This window comes from Myiozetetes cayanensis, unplaced genomic scaffold (assembly GCF_022539395.1).
Source record: "Myiozetetes cayanensis isolate MyiCay16 unplaced genomic scaffold, myiCay2020 scf20-37, whole genome shotgun sequence".
NCBI lineage: Eukaryota > Metazoa > Chordata > Aves > Passeriformes > Tyrannidae > Myiozetetes > Myiozetetes cayanensis.
The window spans coordinates 1206737-1232911 of record NW_026087412.1 but is presented as its reverse complement, the minus strand read 5'-3'; the positions used below and the strand labels follow the sequence as shown (position 1 = coordinate 1232911).

At 56.6% G+C, this 26175-nt stretch overlaps 2 protein-coding genes across 7 annotated transcripts in view; one reads left to right on the top strand and one right to left on the bottom strand.

Moving 5' to 3' along the window:
* TSC2 (TSC complex subunit 2) overlaps window positions 1-4955 on the top strand; it is a 31330-nt gene extending 26375 nt beyond the window's left edge. For all 6 annotated transcript variants that reach the window (XM_050317880.1, XM_050317879.1, XM_050317878.1 and 3 more), the window contains 7 exons: window positions 778-864; window positions 1014-1200; window positions 1986-2125; window positions 2281-2359; window positions 2957-3048; window positions 3323-3421; window positions 3509-4955. In XM_050317880.1, the coding sequence (XP_050173837.1) occupies window positions 778-864; window positions 1014-1200; window positions 1986-2125; window positions 2281-2359; window positions 2957-3048; window positions 3323-3421; window positions 3509-3676 (852 nt within the window). In that variant the 3' untranslated portion in view covers window positions 3677-4955. The remainder of the gene's footprint in view (window positions 1-777; window positions 865-1013; window positions 1201-1985; window positions 2126-2280; window positions 2360-2956; window positions 3049-3322; window positions 3422-3508) is intronic.
* Window positions 4956-5436: 481 nt separating this feature from the next.
* Window positions 5437-26175, bottom strand: part of PKD1 (polycystin 1, transient receptor potential channel interacting) — an 81824-nt gene continuing 61085 nt past the window's right edge. Inside the window, 25 exon segments of the mRNA XM_050317874.1 lie at window positions 5437-9571; window positions 9934-10248; window positions 10518-10652; window positions 11055-11342; window positions 11951-12125; window positions 12273-12398; window positions 13048-13207; window positions 13981-14108; window positions 15026-15165; window positions 15865-16059; window positions 16571-16773; window positions 17074-17192; window positions 17420-17525; window positions 18029-18231; window positions 18369-18418; window positions 18778-18894; window positions 19688-19814; window positions 19966-20176; window positions 20443-20586; window positions 21029-21199; window positions 21549-21744; window positions 22308-22560; window positions 23429-23585; window positions 24060-24662; window positions 25493-25637. Of these exon segments, the coding sequence (XP_050173831.1) occupies window positions 8975-9571; window positions 9934-10248; window positions 10518-10652; window positions 11055-11342; window positions 11951-12125; window positions 12273-12398; window positions 13048-13207; window positions 13981-14108; window positions 15026-15165; window positions 15865-16059; window positions 16571-16773; window positions 17074-17192; window positions 17420-17525; window positions 18029-18231; window positions 18369-18418; window positions 18778-18894; window positions 19688-19814; window positions 19966-20176; window positions 20443-20586; window positions 21029-21199; window positions 21549-21744; window positions 22308-22560; window positions 23429-23585; window positions 24060-24662; window positions 25493-25637 (5064 nt within the window). The 3' untranslated portion in view covers window positions 5437-8974.

Sequence of the window (26175 nt, the reverse complement as noted above, 5' to 3'; positions counted from 1 at the left end):
TACCCCAATCCTTTATGGCTCTGGATTGGATTTGGGATACTGGGAGATGTTACTGGTGGTATTTCAGAACCCTGGACAGAAGGCAGGGAGAGTTGAGGGGTTGGGGGTTTTGCTGGTAGGATGAGAACTGAGCTTTAGGTGACCTGTCAGCCCTCCATGTAACTGGGAATGGGCAAGAAGCATTCTGTGGTTACGTGGGATATTAGTCATAAAATTCCTGGGGAAGCAGTGCTGGAATGGGGTTTTGGAGAGCTGAGCCCCACAGACTCCTGGTGACAGATTCCCCTCGCTTTGGGTGTGGGTGGTCAGGCAGGAGGGAGCCCAGGTGAGATGAGGCCAGAAATGTTCTTCAGAGCAAGAGACACAACCATTTCCCATGCCTGGAGCTGAAGTGAAGATAGGATGTGATTTGTCATGGCCAATGCACCCAGCCCGTGCACTTGGGCAGATCACTGTCACTGGAGTGTAAACCCAGCAGAGCTGGTGCCAGATGCCACAGAGCACTGCCCTCTCCCTGTGCTGACGGGCACTGTGCCCATGCAGGGCAGCATCCAGCAGGGAAAACACTAGGGAGGGTCAGGAATCTGTGCTTGCTCTGTCCCAGAGGGGGTTTAGTGCAGGCACTGGATGTGTGGAGGTAATTTTTTAAAGATCACAGAATCCTGGAATGGCTCAGGTAGGAAGGGACCTCAAAGACCCCCCAGCCCCAGCCCTGCCCTGGGCAGGGACACCTTCCCCTGGCCCAGCTGCTGGGTGTGAGCAGTGCTTTGGTTGCAGACGTTTGAGAGGTCGGTGCAGCTGCTGGACCAGATCCCGTCGTACGACACGCACAAGATTGCGGTTCTCTACGTGGGGGAGGGCCAGGTGAGTGTGTGCAGGGCCTTCAGCCCCTGCAGCTCTGGGGTTTGTCCTGCTCCTGCATGCCTTGCTTTTCCTCAGTTCCTGGCAGTAAAAATCAATGCCTGCACGAAGCCCTCGGCACTCAGTGACTGTGCCACGTTCCTGTGTCCCAGAGCAACAACGAGATCGCGATCCTGTCCAACGAGCACGGCTCCTATCGCTACACCGAGTTCCTCACGGGGCTGGGCAAGCTCATTGAGCTCAAAGACTGTCAGCCAGACAAGATCTACCTCGGGGGCCTGGACGTGTGTGGGGAGGACGGCCAGTTTACCTACTGCTGGCACGATGACATCATGCAAGGTGAGGGGGCTCCAGAAGCTGGAAGGATGGGCTGTCTCTTCCCACCTTGACCTACCTGCCTTCTGCACACTGTTTCCTTTCCAGGGATGGAGGGAAGGTGACCTGGGGCTCCTGTTCTTTCTGATATCTCTGCAAGCCATGTGTTAAAGGTCAAGAGGCCTGCCTTAAATATTTAAGAAAAGAAAAATCACTGCACTTTTAAAGTAGCCTGCTCTCTAAGGGTCGGTAGGGCTTGGTGTGGAGTTTGCAGAGCAAGCTGGTTGTTCCCGAGCTGCTGTGAAGGCTGTGCACTGAAGGTGGTGTCAAAGCTCTGCTCTGTTTCTCTGAGGAGCAGTTTTGAGCAGGGGGTGTCACTGCTGTGGCCATTGCTCCTTGCACTGCAGTGTCACCCAGCTCCCACAGCACCCACAGTGCAGAAATCAGCCGGGATCCAGCAGATCTTATGAACTTTCCTGATTTTTCCACACCGCTCTGCTCATCACAAGTCCAGTTCCATGCTGCAGGTCCTGGTGCTCAGGCAGGGCAAGTCCTGGTTTAAGCTATTTTAACTCTTTCCTCCTTAAAGCCGGTTCTACTCCCCACGGTGCTCTGCTCCTTTCCACTGACCACTGCATTCTGTGTGGGAGCAGCCCATGGGACTGGATTCAGCTGTCACACGTGGGGACAAACTTACTGAGGGAGCACAACTTGTATTTTTATTATTTTGGTGCTGCTACTGCTTTGTCTGGCGTGTGACCATTGCTGCTTTCCCAGCCCAACCTGAGGATTTTTGTTTCCCTGTCCAGCCATTTTCCACATTGCTACTCTGATGCCCACCAAGGATTTGGATAAATACCGCTGTGACAAGAAGAGGCACCTGGGGAACGATTTTGTTTCCATCGTTTACAATGACTCAGGAGAGGACTTTAAACTGGGAACAATAAAGGTACGAGGTTTTCCTGGTGGGTGTGTTGTGAAGCTCCATCTGGTGTGGTGCCTTAGCAAACAGTGTGGAGATCAGGAGTTGTTGGCCTTGCTGGGTTCACAGGCCACGATGCTGCCAGGGAAATGTTTCTGACTGTTCTGTTGTCTCCTCCTTAGGGCCAGTTCAATTTTGTGCACGTGATCATCACACCCCTGGACTATGACTGTAACCTGGTGACGCTGCAGTGTCGGAAAGGTGAGGATCCCTCAGCCCTTCCCACGTTGGGGGTCAGTAACTGCCTTCCTTGCGCAGTGGGGTTGTGTTTCAAAAGTGAAAACTTACAGGAGAAACTTTCTGGAACCAGTTTGCCTAGCTGCATCTGGGTTTGTCCCGTTCATATATCTTCCCCAAGATAAGAGTTATCTTCCCATTGTACCACTCATATTCAAGGTTAAGACAAATTCCAACAGTAGAGCAAATCCCTCCAACAATTACTTGGGAATGCTGGAGGAGAGGGGAGGTGCAGCTCCCTCTGGCTTTGGCCTCTGCTGTCTCTCCCAGCACTGCAGGACCCAGCCACGGCTCCACGTGAGTTCAGCAGTGCTGGTGCAGGTGTTTTCCTCTTACCAAAGGGGCACTAGTGTGTGTTTTTGGCTCACATTTTGGTTCATGTGAGAGCCCAGCAGGCTGTTCTTTACAGTACAAGATGTGTTACAGTGGGAGCTGTGGAGCTCAGCGGGAACTTCTGTGATACAGTTCCTCAGGTTTCTATTACTTACTTAGTTACTGGCAACCTTTGCCTTGTTCTTAACTGTGTGAAAATATTTTTTTTCTTTTTCCTTTAAATGAAAGACATGGAGGGTCTTGTGGACACGAGTGTTGCCAAGATCATCTCGGACAAGAACCTGCCCTTCGTGGCCCGTCAGATGGCCCTGCATGCCAACGTGAGTACCCCGAGCTCCCCGAGACCTCCTGGCTTCCAGCTGGTGCCTCGGGCCATCACCAGCTTCCAAGGGAACAAGCAGGGCTTGCTAAAGCAAAGAAATAAGTTTTCTAACTTGACCTTGAAGTCAGAGCTGGCACACGAACAGTCATAACTCAGAGCTGTATTTCGGTCGCTGTCAAAATGCACTGAAAAGTTCTGTTAATTTTGTTGTCGCGGTTATGCTGATGTGGCCCCTCTCTCCCCCTGCCTCTCCCCCACCCTTCCCAAACCAGATGGCTTCCCAGGTCCACCACAGCCGCTCAAACCCCACGGACACCTACCCGTCCAAGTGGATCGCGAGGCTGCGGCACATCAAGAGGCTGCGGCACCGGGTGAGCGGGGCCGCTCCGGGGCTGGGCCCGGGCTGGGCCGGGCGGCAGGCGAAGTCACCTCTGCCTCCTCTGTCCTTTGCCTTTCAGCTCCGGGAGGAAACGCAGTACCAGAGCCCTGGCCTCCCCCTGCAGCTGCACCCCTCTGCCCCCAGCAAGCCCCCTGCCCAGGTGCCCCAGGACCCCCCGCCCGCCTACGAGACGGGGCAGCGGAAGCGGCTCATCTCCTCCGTGGACGACTTCACCGAGTTTGTGTAGAGCCCGCGCTCTGCGACGCCGAGGCTGTGGGACTGTGGTGCCTGCCTGCTGATCCCTGCTCCCGTGTGGACACAGGGTTTGGGAGGCCCAGACGTGCTCCTTGCATGTGCGCTTGGCATTGAACCCTGCCAGGTTTGGGTGTTCCTGCCTCGGCCTTCCCTGAGGAGGACGCTGTTCCCAGCAGAAGCTCTGAGAGGACCAACCCCACCGTGTTTGGTTTTATTTGGTTTGAGCTATTTCAAGGCTTCTGTCTCTGTTGGGAACTTTCCTGCAGAACCTTTCTTTGGACTCCTTCCACACCAGCTCCTGGTGGAAGCAGACAAAGGATGATATTCTGCAGATCCTTACATGAAGGTGCAGGAATGGTGGGATTTTTGATTACTTTATTGGGAATGAAATATGAAGTATTGAAAATCCAGTTGCTATTTTTGAGCACCCTGGAATCCCAGCTCCTACCTGGACTTGGAGTCTCTCAGCACTTGGACTTTCCAGGCTCTGACTTGTTCTGCTGCCAGCTCTGGAGTTAATTTGGGTTCTCTCCTGTCCAAAATGCTGCTTAAATTCCCAATGGTTTTTCTGTATTTTGAGAGATTCACGACAGAAATTATTTTGCCACCAGAAATAACAGCAAACAGGGAGGCAGAGCAGCAGAATGGCAGAGCTGGGCCAGGAATCCCTGGGGATGAACAGTCTGACCCACGGGGCTGGCTCCAGGTGTTCAGCCCAAGCTAGACCCGACTTCCAGGTCCATCTGCAGAACTTCCACTGGTTGCAGGAATGCTGGGGTACCCCAGCCTTCTCCTGTAACCCGCTTTGGAGACCTGCCACGTCTCAGGGCATTGTCTCTGCACGAGTTTTGCCTGTTGCACTAACAGTGACAGTCTCTCCTGGGACTCCTCAAAGGTTCAGGCCCTTCCAGCCCAGCTGTGCACAGCTGGAATGGGATTCTGTAGCCCACCTTGAGGTGAGGTGAGCACCAGACACTACACTACCCACCTGGGAGACACCACGTAAGCTGGACTATACTGTGAGTACTTTATCTCCTGCTCTGGCCCTGGCTGGGAGGCGTGGATTTGGGAATGCCTGACAGCAGTGAGGTGAAGGCAAGTGCAATGTGCACGTGGGACTGTGAAGTGCCAGGGGAGGGGACAGAAGGGCCCCCCCTGGCCTGTGCAGGGTGTTTGGGAACCAAGTGTCTGTTGTGTTTGAGTGTTTGAGTCGTAAAGGAAATAAAGTATTTGTCTGGTCAGTGGTTCTTGCTGGCCTGGGAAGGTTCCAACTGTTTTCTAATCCTGTAAATCCTTCCCCCTTTCTGCTTCCTGATCTGTGTTGCTCCTGTAACCACCCCCCTCACCTCCAGTGCTGGACACAGGGGGATTCCTGGCTGTGTTCCAGCCCCTGCACTGGGATGTTCCTTATGGTTCAGCTTCAGGTGTTACCTCTGCAGTGGGGAGGGGCTTTTCTGTGGGCATTGCCCACCACAGGTGAGCCAGGGCAGCTTTGTGTGAGCCCTGGAGCCACACTCTGCCTTGGCCCTGTCTCCTTTGGGAGACCTCAGGAGCTGATGTCACTAATGCCAGCTCAGAGCTGCCTTAAGAGGCTGGAGGATTTAAGGAAGTGTCTTATGTTGTGCAGGAGACCTTAATTAACATTTTGGACACCAAGTACATGAGTATATGGTGGGGAAGCAGCCCTGGCTGGAGCTGCTTTGCCCCTCACTGAGGGGCTGCAGGGACTGAGACAAAACCAGCTGAGCCAGGTTGTAGCAGTCAGTGTTTATTTGACCTTGTCAGTTTTTAAGAAGCATCCCCACAGTTACAAAACACACCATTTTTGTTTGCAGTGAAATGCTGAACCATTGGCATTTTGGTCACAATCACTGTTCTTTTTAAAAAAAGACAAAAGGCACTTACAGAAGTCCCTCCCTGTCCCTTGGAACCGACGGATCGGGGTTTTGTTTTTCACTGAAGCAGCTTGATCCTGATGCATCGTTGTGAGATTGACGACAATAAATAAGAAACCATCTCTTGGTGACTACAGGCACAGAAATATACATTCAGGGGGATTTACTGGCGAGGGCTGCCAGTCAAGTTTATTGCTGTGAGGGTGTGACTCCTGACTGGAGTCCCTGTGGCTGCAGCTGTGCCTTAGCTGGGACACTGAGGGGACCCTGGGATGCTGGAACAAGGAACTGCTGCTCTGAGAACTGTGAGTGCTGGAAGCTGTGGGTGCTGCCCACCACAGAGGGTTTGGGCTCTTCAGGGAACAACTGTGGGGGGCAGAGCTGCTCTCCCTTCTTCCAGGGAAGGACAGAGGGAGGGCAGTTGTCTGATCCCATTTCTGCTCCTCTTTGATTAGAAGAAGCACTTGGTAAGTCACACACATCAAGTCACACACACACACACACACACAGAGGGCAAGCTTGGTAAGGAACAGGCACTTGGGAACAAAACTCCTGATGGATTTGGGGAGTGTCCTTCTTACAGCTTCCCCTTTAGCTTAGGAAGGGCTGCTCCAAGCAGTTGGGGCCCTCTCACCCCTCTTGCCTCCATGTCTCCTTCATGCACTTCACTCCTACCACCGACCTCTTTCAATGAGGATACTCAAGCTGAGAACTAAACTCTGGGTCGTGAACTGAAATTTTTGGCTCCTCAAGAGATTTCCAAGACCTGCTTGGTTCATTTGGTTCATTTCAATCACTAAACATTCCCACAGGGCCCTTGGGGGTGGCTGGATCTACCCCCACGTGGCTGTGCCAGAGCAGCTGTGAGTGGAGCAAGGAGCTTAGGAGCTGGATGTGACCCAGCCCTGTGCCATGATCAGCTGCAGGGACACATTCCAGGACCCTGGGACACCTCACCCCTGCTCCTGTTACTGCCTTGGGGATTGGGGCACAGGGCTTGCACTGGCATTGTCACCAAATAAGTCAGGGACATCTGCCAGAGCAGAGCCAGCTGCCTGGGAAGTTAAAGGAACAAAAAATCCAGGGCCAACAGTTTTACATCTCTGGCTAGAAAACCAGGGGGTTTTTTGGAGCACAGAGCACAAAGCTGACCAACACCTGGCCCCAGCCCTGGGCTCAGCCACGAAGTGCTGGCTCTGCCTGCTCCAGGCACCTCCTGCCCTGAGCAGGGATCCTCCCTCTGACTTTCTCTGTCATCTCCCACCTGCCTTTCCTGCCATTACCAGCATGTCCTGGTTACCAGGATTGGATTTCCCCTCTACACTCCACTTCTCTGTGCCAGCTGCTCTTCCAACACCTCCACGCTGACCAACCACCAGCTCACTTTAACTGATCCCCTCTCTCTTCTCCTGCCCTCATCCCTCTGCAACCTTTCCACAGCATCTGTCCTGCACAGCACCTGAGTTTTCCAAAGGTAACTTAGACCTGTCCTAAAGCCATCACAGAGCACCCACTGTCCTGCAGCCACCCAGACAGGATGTGGCCAAGGAGCCAAGGAAGCACATGGATCATGGAATGAAATCTTAAAAAGTATCCAGCACAGCTGGGGCTGGATGGGAGGCTCAGCAGGTGATGGAGCAATGGAAGTGCCAGGGGAGACCCCTCTCTCTGCCTGGAATGGTCTCCCCTGCCATGGGAAGGTGCTTCCAGGAGCATCAGAGGCACCTCCCCTGCAGCACTGCCCACCTGAGCCTTCCCTTCCACCCTCTGGCCTGTCCAAAGCCTGGAGCAGGTTCTGGAAGACACGGAGGAATCCCCTGGGGGCTTCCCCCCCTTGCCCTGAGCCAGCCCGGCCGACCCTCAGCCAGGAGAGCACACGCACCACACACACACAGACACCCCATCCTTATATACACGGGACATTCCCAGGAAGAAGCACTTAATACATCCTTTAAATAACTCTGACAATAGTATTCTGTCTCCTATCTACATGTTTCGAACACGGTACCGATGCTATGAAAATATAGCAAACATACAAAAATATATACATTTAAAAACCAAACACACCCCATATAAATTACTTACAATAGCCATAAGGTGAAATGGGGCTGAGGAGGGGAGGGCAGACCCCGGAGGGGGCCAGGCCCTGCTCTGCACCCCCGTGCTGTGAGCTGGGGGTGCCCCGTGGCCCAGCTCAGCTGTAGCCCAGCAGCTGTAGCCCAGCACACGGCCAGTCCCGGGGGGGCAGGGCTGGAGGGACCCCAAAAAAGCTCCTTCAGGGCTTCACCTGCCTCCTTTGTGCTGTAGGGAAGGTGCTGCCTGAGCAGGGGCTGCGCTCTCCTCCTCACTGCCCATTTCAGCTTATGATTTAAACAAACAAAATACTGCTTTTGTGATATATTATCCCGTTCTTAGCTCGCACGTGTCACTGTAGCCGAGGAAAGCCTTGTTTAAAGTGCTGGGCAGTACATAGGAACAAGTAAACCAAAAAAATACATATACTTAGGGCAATACATTCCTTGGGTTAGAGAAGCCAAGCAGCCAGCTGAGCCCAGGAGCCACGGCGGGGGGACAGGGACAGGTGGGGACCACGGTGACACCAGCACCTCAGGAGCCCCAAATTGGAGGAGGTTGGAGCAGCTCCGGGGTCTTAAAGCCCTTGGGCTGAGCTGCTGCTCCCTGTTCCCCCCAGCCTGGCCGAGCTCGCTGGAGCTTCCAATGTCCTTTGTTTTAAATATTGGATTTCTTTAAATACAAATAATAGTACCAATTTCTGGAGGATAAAAGTAGCCAATACTGGAAATTAACTGATCTGGGCGTAGATAGCATTTATCTATATATCTATTTATGCTTAAAAAACAAGGTGGGTTAAATACCTTCTCGAAAGCTGTCGCTTTCCTCCACAGTGCGTCTGGTCGACAAAAATCCAAGACTTGGTTCAAACTCTCCAGGCCTGGGGCTCTCCCGTCCTTTCCCATCCGGCACAGCCAGCAGGGAAGGGGCTGAGCTTTGTCCCGCTCCCCCAGTGCCCGCACCCCGTCACCACCCTGGTGCCCGCTCCAAGCGGGATCTCCTGCACCTGCCCGGCCCCAGGGGAAAGGCTCGGCCTCGTCCCCCGCTCTGTAACACTGGAATGCCCCCGTGGGGTCCGGGAAGGCCGTGGGGTCCGGGAAGGCCGTGGGGTCCGGGAAGGCCGTGGGGTCCGGGAAGGCCATGGGGTCCGGGAAGGCCATGGGGTCCGGGAAGGCCGTGGCCGTGCCAGCGGCGTGGCGGGAGAGCCCCGTGTGTCCCGGCCGGCCCAGCCGCCGGGCAGCTCCCGAGGCTGCAGGGTGGGCACAGCCCACCCTGGGCGAACCCCTCCCCGTGCCCTGCCCGGGCACCGCTCCCGCGCCCCGTTACTTGACCGTGGGGTGCACCCTGTTCTTGGCGCGGAGGGGCCGTTTCCTCCTGACGGCCGGCGCGGCCGCAGCGCAGGGTTTGCCCGGGGCCACCGCGCTGGCGCCTCGGCTCGCCCGCAGGAGCCGGCCGGGCACCGAGCCCCGGCCGCCCGGCACGGCCCCGGCCCCGCGCGGGGACAGCGGGGGCTGCACGTCCGTGTCCGACACCTCGGGGGAGGGTCCCTGCTCCGAACCACCTGCACAGCCCCTGCCCGGCCCGGCCTCGGGGCCGCGGGGCCTCCTCCAGGAGCGGCGGCTCCGGGAGCCCTCCAGGAGCAGCTCGATGCGAGACACGTCCTCCGTCACCTGGTTGACGCGGTCGAACTGGGCCAGCAGCATCTCGAAGAGCGAGAGTAGGCGCTGGATGTCGGCGTCCACTTCCAGGCTGTCCCGGGTGCTCAGCACGAGGCTCAGCCCGTCCAGCTGGCTGGAGGACGTGGAGGCCCTGGAGCTGTCGGAGGCAGCGCTGGGAGTGGGGCCCCGGAAGGACTTGGAGTCGCTGGAGTCTCGGGAGGGCAGCGGCTCCATCCCTTCGAACCTCACCTTGTGCCGGAACTGGAGGAACAGGGGAGCAGGGGCAGGGTTAGTTCAGAGTTCCAAGAGGGAACACTCCAAACACCCTGGGGCTGCTCCCAGCTATTCCTTGTGTGACAAGCTGTGGACCTGGGGGATGGATCCCACTCAAAACCACGTGGAACTGTGGGGCTGAGAACTGGCAGCTGATGGCCCTACAGTGCCCCATCCCTAACCCAGCCCTGGGCCCTCAGGAGTAGCGACTGCTCCAGCCCTCGCCTGCCAGAGGACCTTGGCTGTGAGCAGCAGTGGGATGTGGCCAGGGACAAATGAAGGCTACAGATGGTGGACATTGCTCTTTGCACACCTGGCCCCTTCTCCAGGAGACCCCGGGCTGCTCTCACCTCCTTGGCCTTGCTGAAGCCCATCCACATCTTGAGCCTGCGCACGAACAGCTCCACCATCTCGTAGTCCTGGGGCTCGAAGGCAGGACGGTACAGCTCGAAGTGCATCTCACGGTAGCTGTGGATCAGCACCACCGTGAGCAGCCTCAGCACCACCCACACCTCCAGGACGACGTAGCTGGTGCAGAACAGGCAGTAGAGCCCCGAGGCCTCGGGCAGGCAGGGCCGGAGGCTCCCGCTGCCCCGGAGCAGGGCCAGCAGCAGCAGGAGGCTGCTGCCCACGCTGCGGAACGACTCGGAGGAGGAGGAGAAGAGCTGCAAAGGGGACATTGGAGATGTGATGAGAAGGGATCAGCGGCAAAGCGTTCCCCTAAGCCAAGATATCCCCTCTTACATGGGCCCTGAGCGGTGGCCTGTGAATCAGCTGTGACAGGACAGCCCCTGCCCAAAGCTGCCTGTGGCAGGGTGGGCACGGAGCACCCAGGGGGCCCACGGGCTTTGCTCATGTCGTGCCATGGTGAGGGATGACGGGCAACAGCACCACAACCAGCCCCCTGTGAGGGGAGGGGGACAGGGGCAGTTACCAGGAAGCCGAGCTGGGCGTAGGCCAGGAGGAGGAGGGCGAAGGCCATCCCTGCAGCCACGAGCTCCTTGGCCGACTTCTGGAAGGTCTTCCCGAACACTGACCACTGCCTGACGAACCGCAGCTGCCTGGCAGCCTGGGGAGGGAGAGGGGGAGTTACAGCACGGACCCCTCCCAGCACGGGAGGGTCTCACACACGTCTGAGAAACACAAACCCTGGCAGAGCACAGACCATCCCAGGCCACAGGTTCCTTGCAGACAAAATCATCCCATCAGCCACACTTGGCTGGATCTGCCAAGGGAACTGGGGGCCCAGAGGCTGTAGAGACCCAAAGTGCTACAGCAGAGACACACGTGGCCTCCCTGCCACCCCTCTGCGCTGCAGCAGGGCCTGATGTGGCAGCAGCATCCAACCAGTGCCTGATCAGGACCTCAATCCTGCATGTTTTCCTTCAGGGTCCTTTGCTGGCCCTACCAGGGACCACGCAGGATGGAAAGCCCCAGTTCCCACGTGCTGCTCCCCCCGAGCCCCCCGTACCTGCACAGTCAGGAGGAAGAGCAGGGACGCGGCCAGGCTGCTGAACACGGAGCTGAGAAAGGCCACCTGGTAGAAGTTGGTGAAGCCCCTGCGGTTGTTGAGGTACTTGAGCCACTGCTGGTCAGCGAGGGTGGCCTGGCTGAGGTGAACCACCACGGTGCTCATGGTGAGCAGGATGAAGAGCCACTGGCCGTAGTTGCCCCAGTGGGTGAAGTAGGCTCTGCCCTCCTTCTTGATGGACAGCGACTCCGACACCACGAAGTAAACCACAAACATCATGAGGAACACCTGGGGGAGGGACAGGGAGGTCACCAGGGAAGGAGGAACAGAGAGGTCACCAGGAGAGGAGGAATGGAGAGGTTACCAGGGAAGGAGAGGGTAATGCTTGACTGCTGTGCTGCACCCAGGACAGCAAATGGCCCCGGCCTAGGCTCAGTTCCACCACCTGGAGCACTGCAGTGTCCTGCTCTGCCTTCCCTGCTCATCCAGTGCCCCTTCTGAAGTTCCCCAGAGCCCATGTCCAATGCCCCTGTGGCAGGGTGGCAGTGCCCAGCGGAACAAGGTCTCTGCAGACACCCAACCCAGCCAAGGTCTCTGGGGATGTCCCTACTGAGGGCAGAACAAACCCTCATGTTTCCACAGTGACACACATAAGCTCAAGGAAGTAAAAATGCTGAGACAAGACCAAGAGGAGGAAGAACCTCCATCCCCTCAGTGGAGCCAGGGCTGTTCCCTGTGTGCTACCCAGGCCTGGGAGCAGAGTGGTGACAGGCAAGGGGACAAGTGGATTCAGGCAGGGGAGCTTGGGTGCACAGTGACCAGCCTGGGTGAGGGTCCCCAGAGCCCCCCTGCAGTGACCCCAGGGCAGAGGGGTGCAGGGGAGGTACCACACTGACCATCATGAGGAGCTGCAGCGTGACCCCCCCGCTGAGCCGCAGCAGCGGGAAGGGGCTGATGGTGAGGGCGGCGATGGCCTGGCCGGATCCCGGGAATTCCAGGCGCAGGGTGATGGCCACGTGCAGGTCCACGCTGGGGTTGTACTGCAGCAGCTCCACAAACACTGCCCGGCTCCTGCAGGGTGACAGGAGCAGCTCAGGCACTGGGACAACACCAGCTCCGGGGCCACTGCTGGGTGGGATCAGCGATCCCGTTCCCTGTAGCAGAATCCCTGGACACCCAGCTGACAGCAGGGCCTCCCTCTGCCCCTGCCACACTCACATGTTGTCGATCCACGTGTGCTGCTGCAGGAACTCCAGCTGGGCCCGGCTCTCCTCCAGTGAAGGGCCCAGCTCCTGCACGTACCCGCTGCTGTCGTAGAAGGACATGTAACCCCAGTACCAGATCCTGCAGAGGAAGAGGAGCCACGGCGTGAGGCTGAAGGGCACTGGTTGCTCTCCTTTGTGGCAGGGCAGGAGCAGGTGTGCAGATGCAGATCCTGCCCCTCGAGAGCTGCCTCAGCATTTATTTCACAAGACAAATCACAGGAGTGCATTGATCCACCTCAGTGTTCCCAACCTCAGAACAGCCCCAGGCCCTGTGGTGGCCCATGAAGATGCCTCCAGTGTGCAGGACAAGCTCCCATCACCCCCTTGAACAGAAATCTAGTGCTGCTCTGTGGGTGCTGGGTTACCCTCCCTGTCTCTGCCCTGGAGGGTAGAGAGTTGAACCCTCTGCCCCTGGGCCCCCCAGAACAGCACAACACTGCTGTTCAGACAGTTTGGGGTGACATGCACGTCCCCAGGAAAGCTGGGTGTCCCCCACCACTCCCACAGCCACTGTGGGTGTGCCCAGGGAAGCCCTTTGGCATTTGTGTCCCTTTGCCCTTTGCCAGGCTCAGGGGTTGCAGTTGGCCTCACTGAAGGGAGGGCTGGGAACCACCCAGGGCACAAAACCAACTGTACAGACCTTGTAAAGGTCTGCAAGGACCAGCTGTCCCATCTCTGGAGGACGGGGGATGGAGCAGGGGGTGGGAGCAGGCTGGGCAGCCCCTTACCCTGCCAGGTCGGGTGGGGAGTGGGCCCACGCCGCTGTCACGTTCCCGCCTGCCCTCTCCCAGCCCGTGCCGTAGTCAGCGGTGGCAAAGCTGTGCTGGTCAGTGCAGCTCCTCCAGGCCCTGCCCACGCCGGGCAGGATGTCCTGGGCATGGCACTCGGCTGGAATGAGACCACACTGTCACCCCCGGGGAGTCCAGCACAGCCAGCACTGGGCCACAGCTGAGCTCACACCCCCAGCATCTCCCTCCTCCCAGACCCCTCCACCTCCACACCTCAGCCACCCCTCCAGACATCAACCCAACCTTTCTCCTCAGTGTAAATCCCCATGATTTCACCAGGGTGAGGGGAAGGGAGCTTGCAGAAGTTAGGGATTAAGAAAAGAATGGATATTAATAAGGAAAACATAGGAGTAATGATATATCCACACCGCCAGCTCAGAGTGGATTTGCTGGGTACAAGTGGAGAGCACAGGCACTCCAATCAGCCTTGGGGTAACCAGGAACCACCACTCTGCTCCTGGAATACACCACTGGCTTTAAACTACCTGAGGGCAGGGTTAGATGGGAAACTGGGGAGAAATTGTTCCCTATGAGGCTGGGGAGGCCCTGGCACAGGTTGCCCAGAGAAGCTGTGGCTGCCCCATCCCTGGAAGTGTTGGATGGGGCTTGGAGCAACCTGGGCTAGTGAAAGGTGTCATGGGTGGGACTGGATGGGCTTTAAGGTCTCTCCCAACCCAAACCATTCCAGGCTTCCATGACCAGCAGCCCCAGTTCATCCCTGCAGAGCAGAACCAGGGGCTCCCTAAAGTACAAACTACAAACTAAAACCCTCCCGTGTAACCTCTGCTGCCTTCCCTCAGCCCCAGCTGCACCCAGACCTGCCCATTCCATCCCTCCAGGAGTGTCCCCAGCCCCGTGTGAGAGCCCACGTACCCTCCTGCAGGCGGAGCTGGCGCAGCCGGGCCATGCCCAGCGTGGTGCTGCGGCTCTCCTGGCCCGAGCCGTTGTTGTGCAGGTACGGGAGGAACACCCGCGACATCCAGAGCCAGAACTGATCCGACCTGCGAGGGGACACGGTGTGGGAGGGAGGCAGAGCCCTGGGGCAGCTCAGCCAGGGCCAGCTCTGCGTGTCTCACCCAGCCTGGGGCTTTCACCTGCATGGGGCACCGAGCACTGCAGAGCCAACCTGGCTGCTCTCCTCCCAGCCAGCAGGCACATTCCCACCCCTTCCAGGGGCTGGGATGAGGTCAGAACAGGGATTATCTGACATGACCTAAAAGTGACTGAATCCACTTGGCACCTGGATGAGGATCAGAGCAGGGGTATGCGGCAGTGCAGTGAGAAAGACATGCTACTTAGGACCAGATTATCCCCCTTTATGCCACTTTCACCCCAAAAACTCTACCAAACTCACTGGAATAATTCCTGAGCCACACTGTGGTGAAATCAAAGCTCCAGTGACTGTGGCACAGCCGAGCCATGCTGACATGCACAGCACCAAGGGCTCGTGGCATTCCCAGTAGTGTGAAAACTCAGCTGGGAAAATTGTATCCACTTAAACCAAACGTGCAGAGCAAGGAAGGGCAGGACTCTGTACAAGATGTCATTTCTGGTTCTCGTGACCCTGTTCATGGCTAAACCTCACGGTTGTAAATTTTGGAGACTGAGAAACTCGTGTCCTTTAAGGCAGCTCCAGTAAGTTCAACACCAGTAACTCACATAGCTCCTTCCCATGGAGAAATTAAACTTCTCCACCTCCAGAGACCCCTCTGCTCTCCAAGAGAGAAGCAGAACCACAGGCACAAACAGGACCCGCTCGCTGCCAGGCCAGGCTCGTGTGCGAGTCCCAGCTCCACACCAGTGCTGCCAGTGGCGTCAGGAACCTTTCATGGGAGAGACTGTGGAGCACAAGCCCAACATCCAGCTTCCCTGACACACACCACCACCTCATCCCCCATCCCAGGGCCTGGGCAGGTACCTCTTGATGAGGAGGAATTCGTTGCTGCCCAGCTGCTGCTTGATGGAGCTCTGCAGGAGGAAGGCCCGGCTGGTGCGGGACGAGTCTCCGTAGTTGGTGAGCAGGATCACCAGTAAGAACATCATGTAGATGAGGAAATTCTGGGAAAAAGAGAGTAGACAGGGATTGCATGGGGAGCTGGATCCCAATCCTGCAGCAGAGCAGTGCCTCCCACTGCTGTGCAGCAGGATCAGGACCTTGAGCAGGCTGTTCTTTCTTTTCTCATATGAGAAGAGGCTTAAAATGAAACCCAGATCACAGGTTCATAACAAGATTCTTTGCTGAAAGAGCTCCTATATGCTGTCAGTTCAGCTTATCCGATAGTTATGGGGGGGTTCCATCTTTAAAGGGGAATCACTCAGTTAAAAATAACCTGATTCCATCAAAGCAGCTGTGTATTCCCAGCACAAGTGGAGGATCAGTACTGAATGAACTACAAAGGCTGAAATTTCTGCTCCCAGACAGGAAGTTGCATTTCAAAAGACTCAACTAATGAATTTTCCTGTGCAAGTTGGTGTCTGCTCCACACTCAAACCTTGCCCTAACCTCAAACACCCGAGTTATGGAGCCAAACACCAGCTGCTCCAAATCAACCCCCTCATGGTTCTGCTTTTCAGCCCCCTCAGAGCTCCAAAGAGAAGATGAAAATCACTGCCAGACTTTTACAGACGAGGAAACTGAGGCAGAAGCTGAAAACATGCACCCACTAGCTGAGGGGATCCCAGCTGGGCTGGGAGGACCCACACCAGGATGCATCTCAGCCCTCTGCCCTGGGCACCAGGCAGCAGGAGATGTCCCACCTTCAGCATCCTGTGCAGCAGTTTGACCTTCCTGGCCTCCTCCTTGGCTTGGAAGAGGGCGAAGCCCTGCGGGGGACGGACTTTGCTGATCTTCTCCGACACGTGCTCCACGCAGGGCTGCTCCACCAGCGTGTCGTCCTCCTCGGGGTGCAGGCGCCTGGCAACCAGGGAGAAGTACAGGGCCTCCAGCAGCACCTGGGGACAGGGAGAGTCTGAGCCTGCGGAGAGCTGTGCCACCCGGGCATCCCAGCAGCAGCTCCTGTGGGCCCTTGAGCACAGCCAGCACAGCACAGCTGCTCCCTGGAGCAGCCAGACTACCCCTAAAACAACGTGCCACCAGCCCTCCCAGCAGCCCTGCCTCCCCTGCTCCTGCTGGCATCCACATCCTTCCTTTCCTGAGGGATACGGAGCTGGGAGAGACCATTCAATGACCATCAGGCCCAGTCTGACTCGAATTCTTCACAGGAAAGGTTGTCCAGCCCTGGCACAGCTGCCCAGGGCAGTGGGGGAGTCCCCATCCCTGGAAATGCTCAAAAACCGTGTGGGTGTGGCACGAGGACAGGGTTAGTGGTGAACATGGTGGGCTGATGGTTGGATCTGATGACCTTACAGGGCTTTTCCCACCCCCCGATTCAGTGACTCTGTGATTAGCAGCTGGACAAGACACAAATTACACACATGTACAGGTGTGTCATGGTATCCTCACCTTCAGGGGCTCCCAGACCAGGAAGGATGCCAGAAAGCTGAATATCCCTGAGATGAGCCACATGAGGGCCACGCTGGAGGAAAAGCCCACCCCGATCCACACGGAGACCCCCGTGGAGGTGGCGAAGAGCAGGAGGCTGATGCCATGAGCCAGGTAGGAGCACCAGGGGGGGAGCAAGCGCTTCCTGAACGTTTGGTCTGCAACTGGGAGGAGGAGGGAAAGCAAATGTGAACATTCTTGCCAAAGGGATCCAGTGGGCACAGAAAGGGCTGAGCTCCCCACCCATCCTGGGTGAGTTTGGAGGGATTATCCCGAACATTTGCCACTAAGCAGCACACGAAGAGATACAGGCTCCAAAAGAAGCTGGCAGGAAATAGCAGATACAGCCCAAGCCTTTCCTAAGACTGCTTTTGTATTTCCCCTCTGCTCCCCCAAGTGCTGCTGTGTGGGATGGCCCCTGTCCCTGCACACTCCCCCTGCCCTGATGGGCACAGCCCTGGTACCTGTCCATGTGGACTTGGCTGATCTGCTCACTTCCCTGGGAGGAGCTGCCACGCTCTGCCCTTTGTCGTTCAGCTTCTGCATCATGACAGTCTCCACCTTCTCCCCGAACACGCTGGACCTGCCGAGGTGAAGGGTGACAGCTGTGTCACTGCTGGCACTGAGAGGCAAAGGGTGACAACTGTGTCCTCCTGGAGCGCTGGCTGTGGGGGCTGCAGGAATCATGGCCAGCAGGAACAGTGACCCATGGAAATGTCCCGAATCCAGGGACATTTCAGCTCAGCTGGGAGGGAGGACAAGGGGCAGGAGGCTCGGGCTCAGTGGGGACTCTGCCCCCCAAACACTTACAGGCCTGAGATCAGATCTGTTTCAGCTCTCATGTATGGTCCCAGGTCCTGGGAGTGGGAGATGCCGCTGGCTCCATCTGCCAGGATCTGCCGGATCAGATCCTCGTCTGGGGAAGGGACAGAGCACAAAGAGCATTGGGCACGAGCACAGCACACACCAGGGCATGGCTCCACACACAAGGGCTCAGTCAAGTGGTGGAACTGGGGAGGAGGAGGAGGGCCAGGGTGATGTCCTTCTCCATGGACAGCCCTCCCCTGCTCCTGTCCCTCAGCTCCTGTCCAGCCCCAGGTCCTGCAGAGCCAGGCAGAAAACTGCTGGTTCAAGGGAGCCAAGTTCTCCTTCTCCAGCCACTTACAGAGGCTCAGGGAGACACTGTGGCTTTGCAAGCAGCGAGAAAGTGCTGGTTGCTTGCAGCACTCCCACGGAAACACACCCCTTCTTGCTCCCAGTCTGCTGGCAGTGTGGGACCACTCACTTCAGACTGATCCCCACCACGATTTCTGCTTTCCCAGACTAAAACCCCTGTTAAGTAGACCCAACCCTCCTCCTCTGCCCTTCAAAGTGAAGCCAGTGGTAATGGCAGCAGCTCTGCAGCTCTGCCTCTCTAACCTGAGGCAGAGAAGTACCGAGGCTGTCCCTGGTGAATGCCAAGGGACAAACTGTCCTCCTCGGTGGCCAGCGGGGCCTCGAGCCCGAGGTGGCGGCTGGCCTGGCCTCTCTTCAGCTTCTGGATGGTGTTGCCCATGATGGAGGGGTCACTGAGGAGGTCTGGCCAGCTGAGCAGGGCCTCACTGGAGGGCCACCGCACCAGGCTGCGGGAAAACACGGATGGGGGCATCAGGTCCGTGTGGGGAAGCAGGAGAAAAGGAACTGGTTAGGAATGTCTGCAGGGAAACAGCACAAGCCCAGCCCAGCAAAGCAGAAACTCCATCCCCAGAAACCTCCTCACCTTTTGGAGTCCTCCAAGAACAGATCTGTTTTGGTTTGCTCAGAGAAGGCCTGTGGAGGAAAACAGAGGCATTTCAGGCATGTGACACTGGTCTGTGCCTGGCTAAAGCAGCAGGTTGTGAGCACCAGAGGTCACTGGGAAGCTGGAGGTGCTGCCAGCTCTGGGCCCACACCTCCAGGAGCCTGCTCCCCTCCAGAGATAACCCGCAGGCACTCCGGGAAGATCCATGCCCACAGACAGCTGGAGACAGATCTGGGATTGGCCTGAGCTGTGCTCTCCCCCAGCACTGGCATTTTCCAGAGGCACTTGAGTGCCTCAGCTCTCCCCCTGACAGCTGGGGTGGACACTGTCCCTGCAGGGAGCACACAGCTCCTTGTAGCCTGCCCAGCTTTGGGAAGGAAGCAGTTACCTCTGCCTGGAGCCCGGGGAAGGTGGGGAAGGAGCTGTCGAGGATTGAGGAGTCCAGGTAGTTGTCAATCTCCAAGGATTGCTGGTCTGAGTGAGTCACTGTGTGGCTGATGGAGACCTGCAGGGGACAGGAAGGAGGGGTGGAGGTGACACTGTCACTGCTGCTGAGGATCCCTCCAGCTCCCTGCTCTGGTGGGGAGCCCAGACCTGCCCAGGGGGGCTGAGAACAGGCACAGACCCATCCTCCACTACACCTCATGCACCACAGCCCAGCACCACCCAGGCTGTCCCAGGCACAAGCTCCCAGGAAGCCCCCTGAGTTTGAAAGCTTGTTTCTGTGTGCTTACAGGAACAAGGAGCATCAGACACAGTTGCTGCTCATCAGTCCCTGAGCAGTTGGCTGCAATACTTAATGTGGCTGTTAATTGTGCCTAACTAGTCATAAAATCCCCAGCTAATCCCTTCCCAGCTGCTTAACCACAGCTCTGCTCAGCCAGCTGAGCTGTACCCAGGGCAGACATTCCATTAGAGAGGCTCCAGTGAGCATCTCCCGGGCTCCTGCCAGTGCAGCAAAGGGTTGTGCCTTTGCATGGCATTTGAGTGACTGTCACACACTGAAATCAAGAGGGAGGAGGTGCCTAAACAGCTCCTAAAATCTGCCCCTTTGGTCTCTGGGCACTGTCAGAGTCCAGGCAGTGATCTGAGGTCAAGGGAGGGAGGTAGAGACTCCCTAAGGGAAGGGTCTGGCCATGGTGCAGCACAACTGGGAAGTGCAGAGACCACTTGGAGCGATGTGGAGTGGTGAGTGCTGGAGGGGTGAGGTCCCAGGAAGGGCAAAATTTAGCCTCAGATAAGCAAAGCTGGTGGCATCCCACCCATGAGAGCAGCCAGCAACCACTCCTCCTCCTCACCTTGCCACGAGCCATCCGGAAGAGAAATAAAATGACCAGGTAGAGGGGATAAACCACCACGCTGGACACCAGGCCAACAGCCACCGTGTCCACATTCACAGGGATCAGGTTGGAAACGGCCACGTTGCTGGAGAGAATCAAGAGACACAAGACAGGTGTCAGCAGGAGCCTTTGGGGTTGGCAGGTAAGAAAGCAGGAGATAAAACTGCACAACCAGGTATTTCAGGTGGGCAGAGAAAGAAAGAGGGGCTGGCCAGGGCACCGAGGGCCCAGCGCACCTGAGGTGGACGTTGCCCACCACGCCGTACCACACGGCGTTGGCACAGAGGAAGAGGAAGACGAGCAGGGAGCAGCAGGTGGCTCTCTGGACACGGGTGAAGCGGCTGCGGGGCGGGCGGTCCCACAGTGACAGCCACACGTGCTTCTCGAAGAAGCCTCGCTGCAGCTCCGCCACGAAGATCCGCGAGAAGCTCCTCAGCTCCGTCTCGCCTGGGGACAGAGAGGGACACTCGGGGTGGCTGCGCTGCAGGGGGGACCTGGCTGTGCCCCCCACACCCCTCCCCGCTGACAACCTTAACAATTGCACGATTCTGTGGTTCTCTCCTGCACAGTCCTCGCTGTGCCCTGTCCTCCAGCACAAAAGACCCAGCAGAGCACTGGGTGTCACTGCCACGAGGAGGTTCTGGGGCCTCTCTGCTCTCCTGTGCCATGAGAACTGCTCAGCACCCCAAACCCACACCGGGGTGAGCACTCACTGGCAGCAAACACCTCCTTCTCCACCATGCCATCGTTGTCCTCGCTCTCCACCGACAGCCAGTCGTTCACCAGGAAGAAGTAGCTCTTGCTGCTCTGCAGGTCCCGCACGATGACGTGCTGCAGGTACCAGGAGGGGCTGAGTCCTGAAAGGGAAGAGATGGAGAAATATTCCATGGCAGATATTCCCTGTGTGAGCCTGCAAAGCTGAGAGGGCCACACAAGGACCTGTCAGTGGGACAGCAGCAGTTCCCTGTGACACCATCATCATCGATGGAAAAGGCACACTACCCAGAAAAGTTTGGCACAGCCAGCTCACCCCTGAGGTGACATTTACAGACTGTCATAGTGCACAGCATGTGGCATCATACGTGTCTGGGGTGACACCTGGCCAGTCTGTGGAATTCCCTGTGATGGACACTCCATGTTCCCCCAGCAATGTGCCCCAGAAGCCAGCAGGTCACCAGGAGCCACTGCAGGCTCTCATCCCTCTCTCCTGGCCCAGAAATCAGGAGGATCAGAGGCTGGTTCTGGCCTGGGGTGTGTGATCCATCCACGTGCCCCACCCCACCCGTGCTGGTGCCCCACCTTTGTTGTCGTGCCAGATGCGGATGCGCCAGATGCTGCCGAGGCTGCGCTCCGTGGCGATCTGGAACACGTCCAGGCTGTTGCGGTGGAAGGCGTTGTCTCCATCCAGGTGCCTGTGACCACTTTTGTTGTCCACCCCGTACAGGGCGATCCCCACGTGGGCTGTGGTACCTGCAGGGAAGGGGCTCACTTAGGGAAGCCGACCCAAGGTGTGGCCGTTCCAGCCCCGCCATCCTGCCAGGGACCTGCACCAGTGGGGCTGGAATGAGATGATCTCTAAGGAACCTTCCAACCCAAACCAGTCTGTGACTCCATGATTTTTGACCTGTCCCATCATCACCCAATAAGAACTGGGAATGCTGTGGGAAGCCCTGGCCTGACTGCTCAGAGCTGCCTCAAACAGCAGCTCAGCTCTGGGCCCTGCAGGGAACATTCAGTGGGTGACGTGCTGAGGCGAGACCAGGGGAACAATGCAGATGTCACCTGAGGCACCACACACGGGAGCAGCCTGTGGGCTAACCTGATCCTCTGCCCCAGCCCGTCTTCACCAGGATCTCGTATTTGTACATCCCGTTCTTCCCGCAGAAGGGAATCACTCCCACCCGGTGCAGGTCGATCATGTCCAGCTTGTGCACGATCAGCGCAGCCACCGAGTAGGTCACAAAGCACACGGCACAGGTCAGCAGGACGATGTAGTTCAGACCTGGGCCTGGGGCCTGGGAGGAAAGGAACATGTTGAAAGGCAGCTCTCCTTCCCCAGGAGGATCTCTCTTCCCATCCCCTGCCTCCTTCCTGGCTCTCATCTCCGCTCAGACGTGATCCCATGGACCACAGCAGCAGCTGCCAGGAGCTCTCTGCTCCCACTCACGTCACAGGGACAGAGCGAGGAAGGGCTTGGATACCCTTGGGAAGCAGGGAGCAGCTGGCAGGTGCAATTCCTTGGGATAAAACAGCGCTGGGTGACAGCTGGAAGGAGAGTTTGGCATCTCCCTAAGAGGTGAACGCACAGTGAGGTGTCCAGATCAGGGACTAAAGCCATCTGCCAAAGGTCTGTTTTCAGCAGCAGCCAGGATTCCCAACCGGAGGACACAGCCCTGTGTGAGCTGTGCCCATCTGCACCTCCCAAAGGCTCCCAGGTGCCTGTGCTGGTGCCAGGTGGGCACAGGGCAGCCTGACCCAGCTCAAGCAGGAAGCCGACAGGAGCCCGAGGCTTTGCGAGGTGACAACAACCTGCTCAGCGTGTGACAACACTGCTCAGCCTCTGCTTGGTGGTACTCACAGGGAAGATGAACTGGACAGAGTTTGGGGGCACAAACAGGCTGGCCCCAAAGGCAGTGAGGTGCTGGGTTAAGCACACGGCCTGGTCTGGCCTGGTCTCCTCCAGGGGGACAATTCCTTCTGTTTTCCAGCGCTTCTCCCGCTCGCTGAAGTACTGGCACAGGGACGTGTAGAGCCCCAGCGTCACCTCCACTGCAGACCAGCTGAAGTGGTTGGTGATGTTCAGGTAGTATCTCTGGATGGGATCATCCGTTCTGGACAAGGGAAAGAGCAAGGAGATGACTAACCCAGCTTCTGAAGGGATGCAAAGCCTGCTCTGATGGATGTGTGCCCATGGAAAGCACACAGTGAAGAGGAGAAGCCCAGTGAACATGGTATGATTTACACTCTTTGGAAGTGCAGATAGAGGTTCACCAGACCACCTGAATCCTTCATTTTGTATTATTTCAGCACCTGGAGCTCTACTGCACATCCTCCCTGCCCAGCTCTCCCCCTTGCCCTTCCCTGTGTCCCACTGACTCCCACGACACTTCCAAGAATCTTGGCTGAGAGGAGATTTGATTAGGATGATTTATTCCTCTTGAGCATCCTGTTCCCAAAAGCCATGGAAGCTGTGCCAACTTGCACAACAGTGGCTCCACTCCTGCCCCACCTATTCCCAAGCTGCCCATCTTTTCTCCTCGGATAATGCCTAGGAATGGCTCCTAAATAACACAAGACATGAACATGTATTCCAGGGCAAGACAGCAACTGGACTTGCAGGAATGACTGCTGTGATAAGAAGAAAAGAGCTTTTGGGAGCCCAGAAGGGATGTGGTGTTCTCCTGTCACCCACTGGGAAGGGGAGCTGTGAGGACAGAGGTGCTCTCTGAAGGTTTCACTGCAGAACAAGAACAAGATTACAAGGAGTGCTTTGCTCTGGGAAAGGGTTTCATGAGCTGCATAAAGCAAACCCTGAACCCACCAAGGTCAGTGTGAGTCCCTTGGGAAGAGTCCTGCTAAGGCTGGGCAGCTCTGAGAAGATGGTGCACAGAGGATGGAAACCTGGACAAGCTGCAGTCACACTCCAGCAGGTATCAGGTATCCCTGGGTGACAGGGACCACCAGGGAGATTTCTCTTACCTGGGTGAGGTGAAGAAGGTGTAGAGCTTGTGGTCACTTCCAGCCAGGGCATCCAGGCCGATTTTCTTGGAGGCAGTGCAGTTGTGCTCGTTGGGCTCAGGCTCGTGATGGAGATAGGCCATGATGAACGGCTCGGGCTCGCTGGCAAGGTAGTGATCTGTGTGGGGAGGGGAGAGACACAGAGGGCTTCAGAAACGCCTGGGAGACTTGACCACAGGCCTGCTGCCAGCAGTGGGTGTTCAGGGAGGAGAATCAGGAATGCAGAAAGCCATGACAGATGCTTTTCCAGACTGCACTCTCTCAGACTGCAGCTCAGAGGAACCCTGAGCACTGGATACCATCGTACCTGCCTGGGATTGGGGTTAGACCAACTCCCTCCAGTGCTAATGTGGCTCAACAGAAGGACTGAGAAAAGCAAAAGGCTTCTCATCCACAAACAAGGATGACTCTGGGCACTGGATAATGCCTGAGACAGCCAGAACCTCAGCCATGCAGTGTGGAACCTGCTGGCTACCCCTGGTATCCTCTCTCACCCCAGCTATCCCTTGACACAGAGGGGTGTCACAGCACCCAGCCCTCCTCTCCCACAGGAAGAACAAAGAGCACGAGGAAATGGATTTGTCTGTGCTACCATTGAGGACTCTGTAGGTGAGCTGGAAGTGCAGTCCTGCTTCTCTGTTGTTGCTCTCCATGTCCACAATCAGGCTGACAGAGGTTCTTGGCTCGATGACTTCAGTGCCAACAGCGAGGTTGTCGGGATCTGTGCTGTTTGACACCATCACAGTGATGGCTTTCTCCGAGTCCAGGCTCCCGATGGGGATCTGCACCCCGTTGTGTGTCTGGAACTCCATGGAGGCCACCTTTGTGGACACAGTGTAGTTGCTGATGTAACCAAAGGGGAAAGGATTGGAGTCCACCTGGAACATGACTTGAATGACATCCGTCAGGTTGGAAAGGGTGGAGTTGAAGGCCTGGGGGATGGAGAACTGGCAGTTTGGCGTGTTTTCGTAGCAAAGCAAGTTGAAGGGGTCAGACCTCTTGCCTGTGGCCTTAATTTCTCCTCCCACCAGCTCAAGGGGCTCTTCATTCAGCACTCGGGACTTCATGAGGATGCGCATCAGGCTGGAAGACAGGTTGTAGGCTTTGGGAGCCAGCAGCAAGTTGTGGGAATCAGCAAGCAGCTCCTGGGGCTTGGATTCTTGTGAAACTGTATTGACAAGGTGGATTAGGTCACCTGCCAGGAGAGAAATGAAGGTGCAAACAGAGGAAGTGGTAAATAGCCTGGATAACTCTACAGTTCAGATAACACCTGACACCTTCCCAAAACAATCAGACAAGGCTTCCCTTACTGTCTTCTCACTGTTACTCCACACTCTGCACATGACCTTCCCCACTGGAAGTGTTTGTAGCCCAGAGTTAAAAACAGAGCTGCCAGAAATTCCTGCAACCTCTCTAATCTACAAAGTTTGGTGAGAAACACTTAATCACAACTGGCTTTATTTTCCTCCTGTGTAGTGACTAGAACCACAGATAAGGAAACAGGGAAGGAAAGGATAAAACAAACATATGTTACTAGGTTTTTGCACCATAAAGTGGAGAACACTCAGAAAGGAGTGCAGAGAATGTGTCTCTGGTTCCTCCCAGGTCAACCAGGTGGGAATTTCCACACAGGGTTCACAGATGCCCCAGTGAGGTCTGAAAGCCTCCTCAGACTCCAACCAGAAGGCAAGCATCTGGAAGCCATAGCTGTTACTCATTGTTTACTGAAAAGAGAAATCCCTGGAGAATTAGTGAGTTTATTAGGAGTATTAGGGAGTTTATTAACAACTGTCATATTTAAATGTCCGCAGAGAAGCTGCCAAAGCCAGGACAACCCTGGGAAACATGAGGGGGAAGAGACCACTGGGATGCCACACTCCGAATCACATGTCAGATGCAATTTCCTAACAGCCTGAGAAGGCCAAACCCCAAATGGCAGAGGAGGAGGAGGAGGCCTCCCAAGCTCCCCTCAGCAGGAGCCCTGTGCCCTGGTCACTGTCCCCAGGCCTGCAGGACAGAGCTCACCTGTGATGTTGAGGATGTTGTCAGCGATGCCAGTGGGTGTCACGGTGCCCGGGGTCGTTTCCCCCTGCAGAATGGTCATCATGGTCTCCAGCTTGTTCAAGGTCCTCGTCAGGCATGACTTGCACACCAGTTCCTTGCTCACCACCTGGGAAGGGAAACAGGGTCTGATGGAGCAGGAACATCCCCAGGGAAAGAGGAGGCAGGTGTGGACAAGTCCAGCTGGCTCAGTCCTGCAAAGACCTTTTTATTGTGAAAGTCACTCCTGCTCTTCCCAGCCCTGGGGAGGGGACAGCAGACACTGTGGCTGCACTGCCCACACTGAGAGAGGCCAACAAGTTACTGGTGTCTCCAAGACTCTTCCATCCACCTCCCATGACATCCCAATGTGCCAACACACAGGCAGGCACGGCAGAGACTGACAGGGGATGCTTTTGGGTTGGAAAGAGGAATAAAGGGAGCATCTGATTGCCCAGAGAAGCTGTGGTTGCCCCATCCCTGGGAGAGTTCAAGGCCAGGATGGACGGGGCTTGGAACAACCTGGGATAGTGGGAGGTGTCCCTGTGAGGGACTGGATAAGCTTTAAGGTCCTTTCCAACCCAAACCATTCCAGAATTCTATGATTCTATATTCCTGTTCTCTAGAGTTCACTTGTAAGGACCATGCACATCATCCCTTTGGGGCTA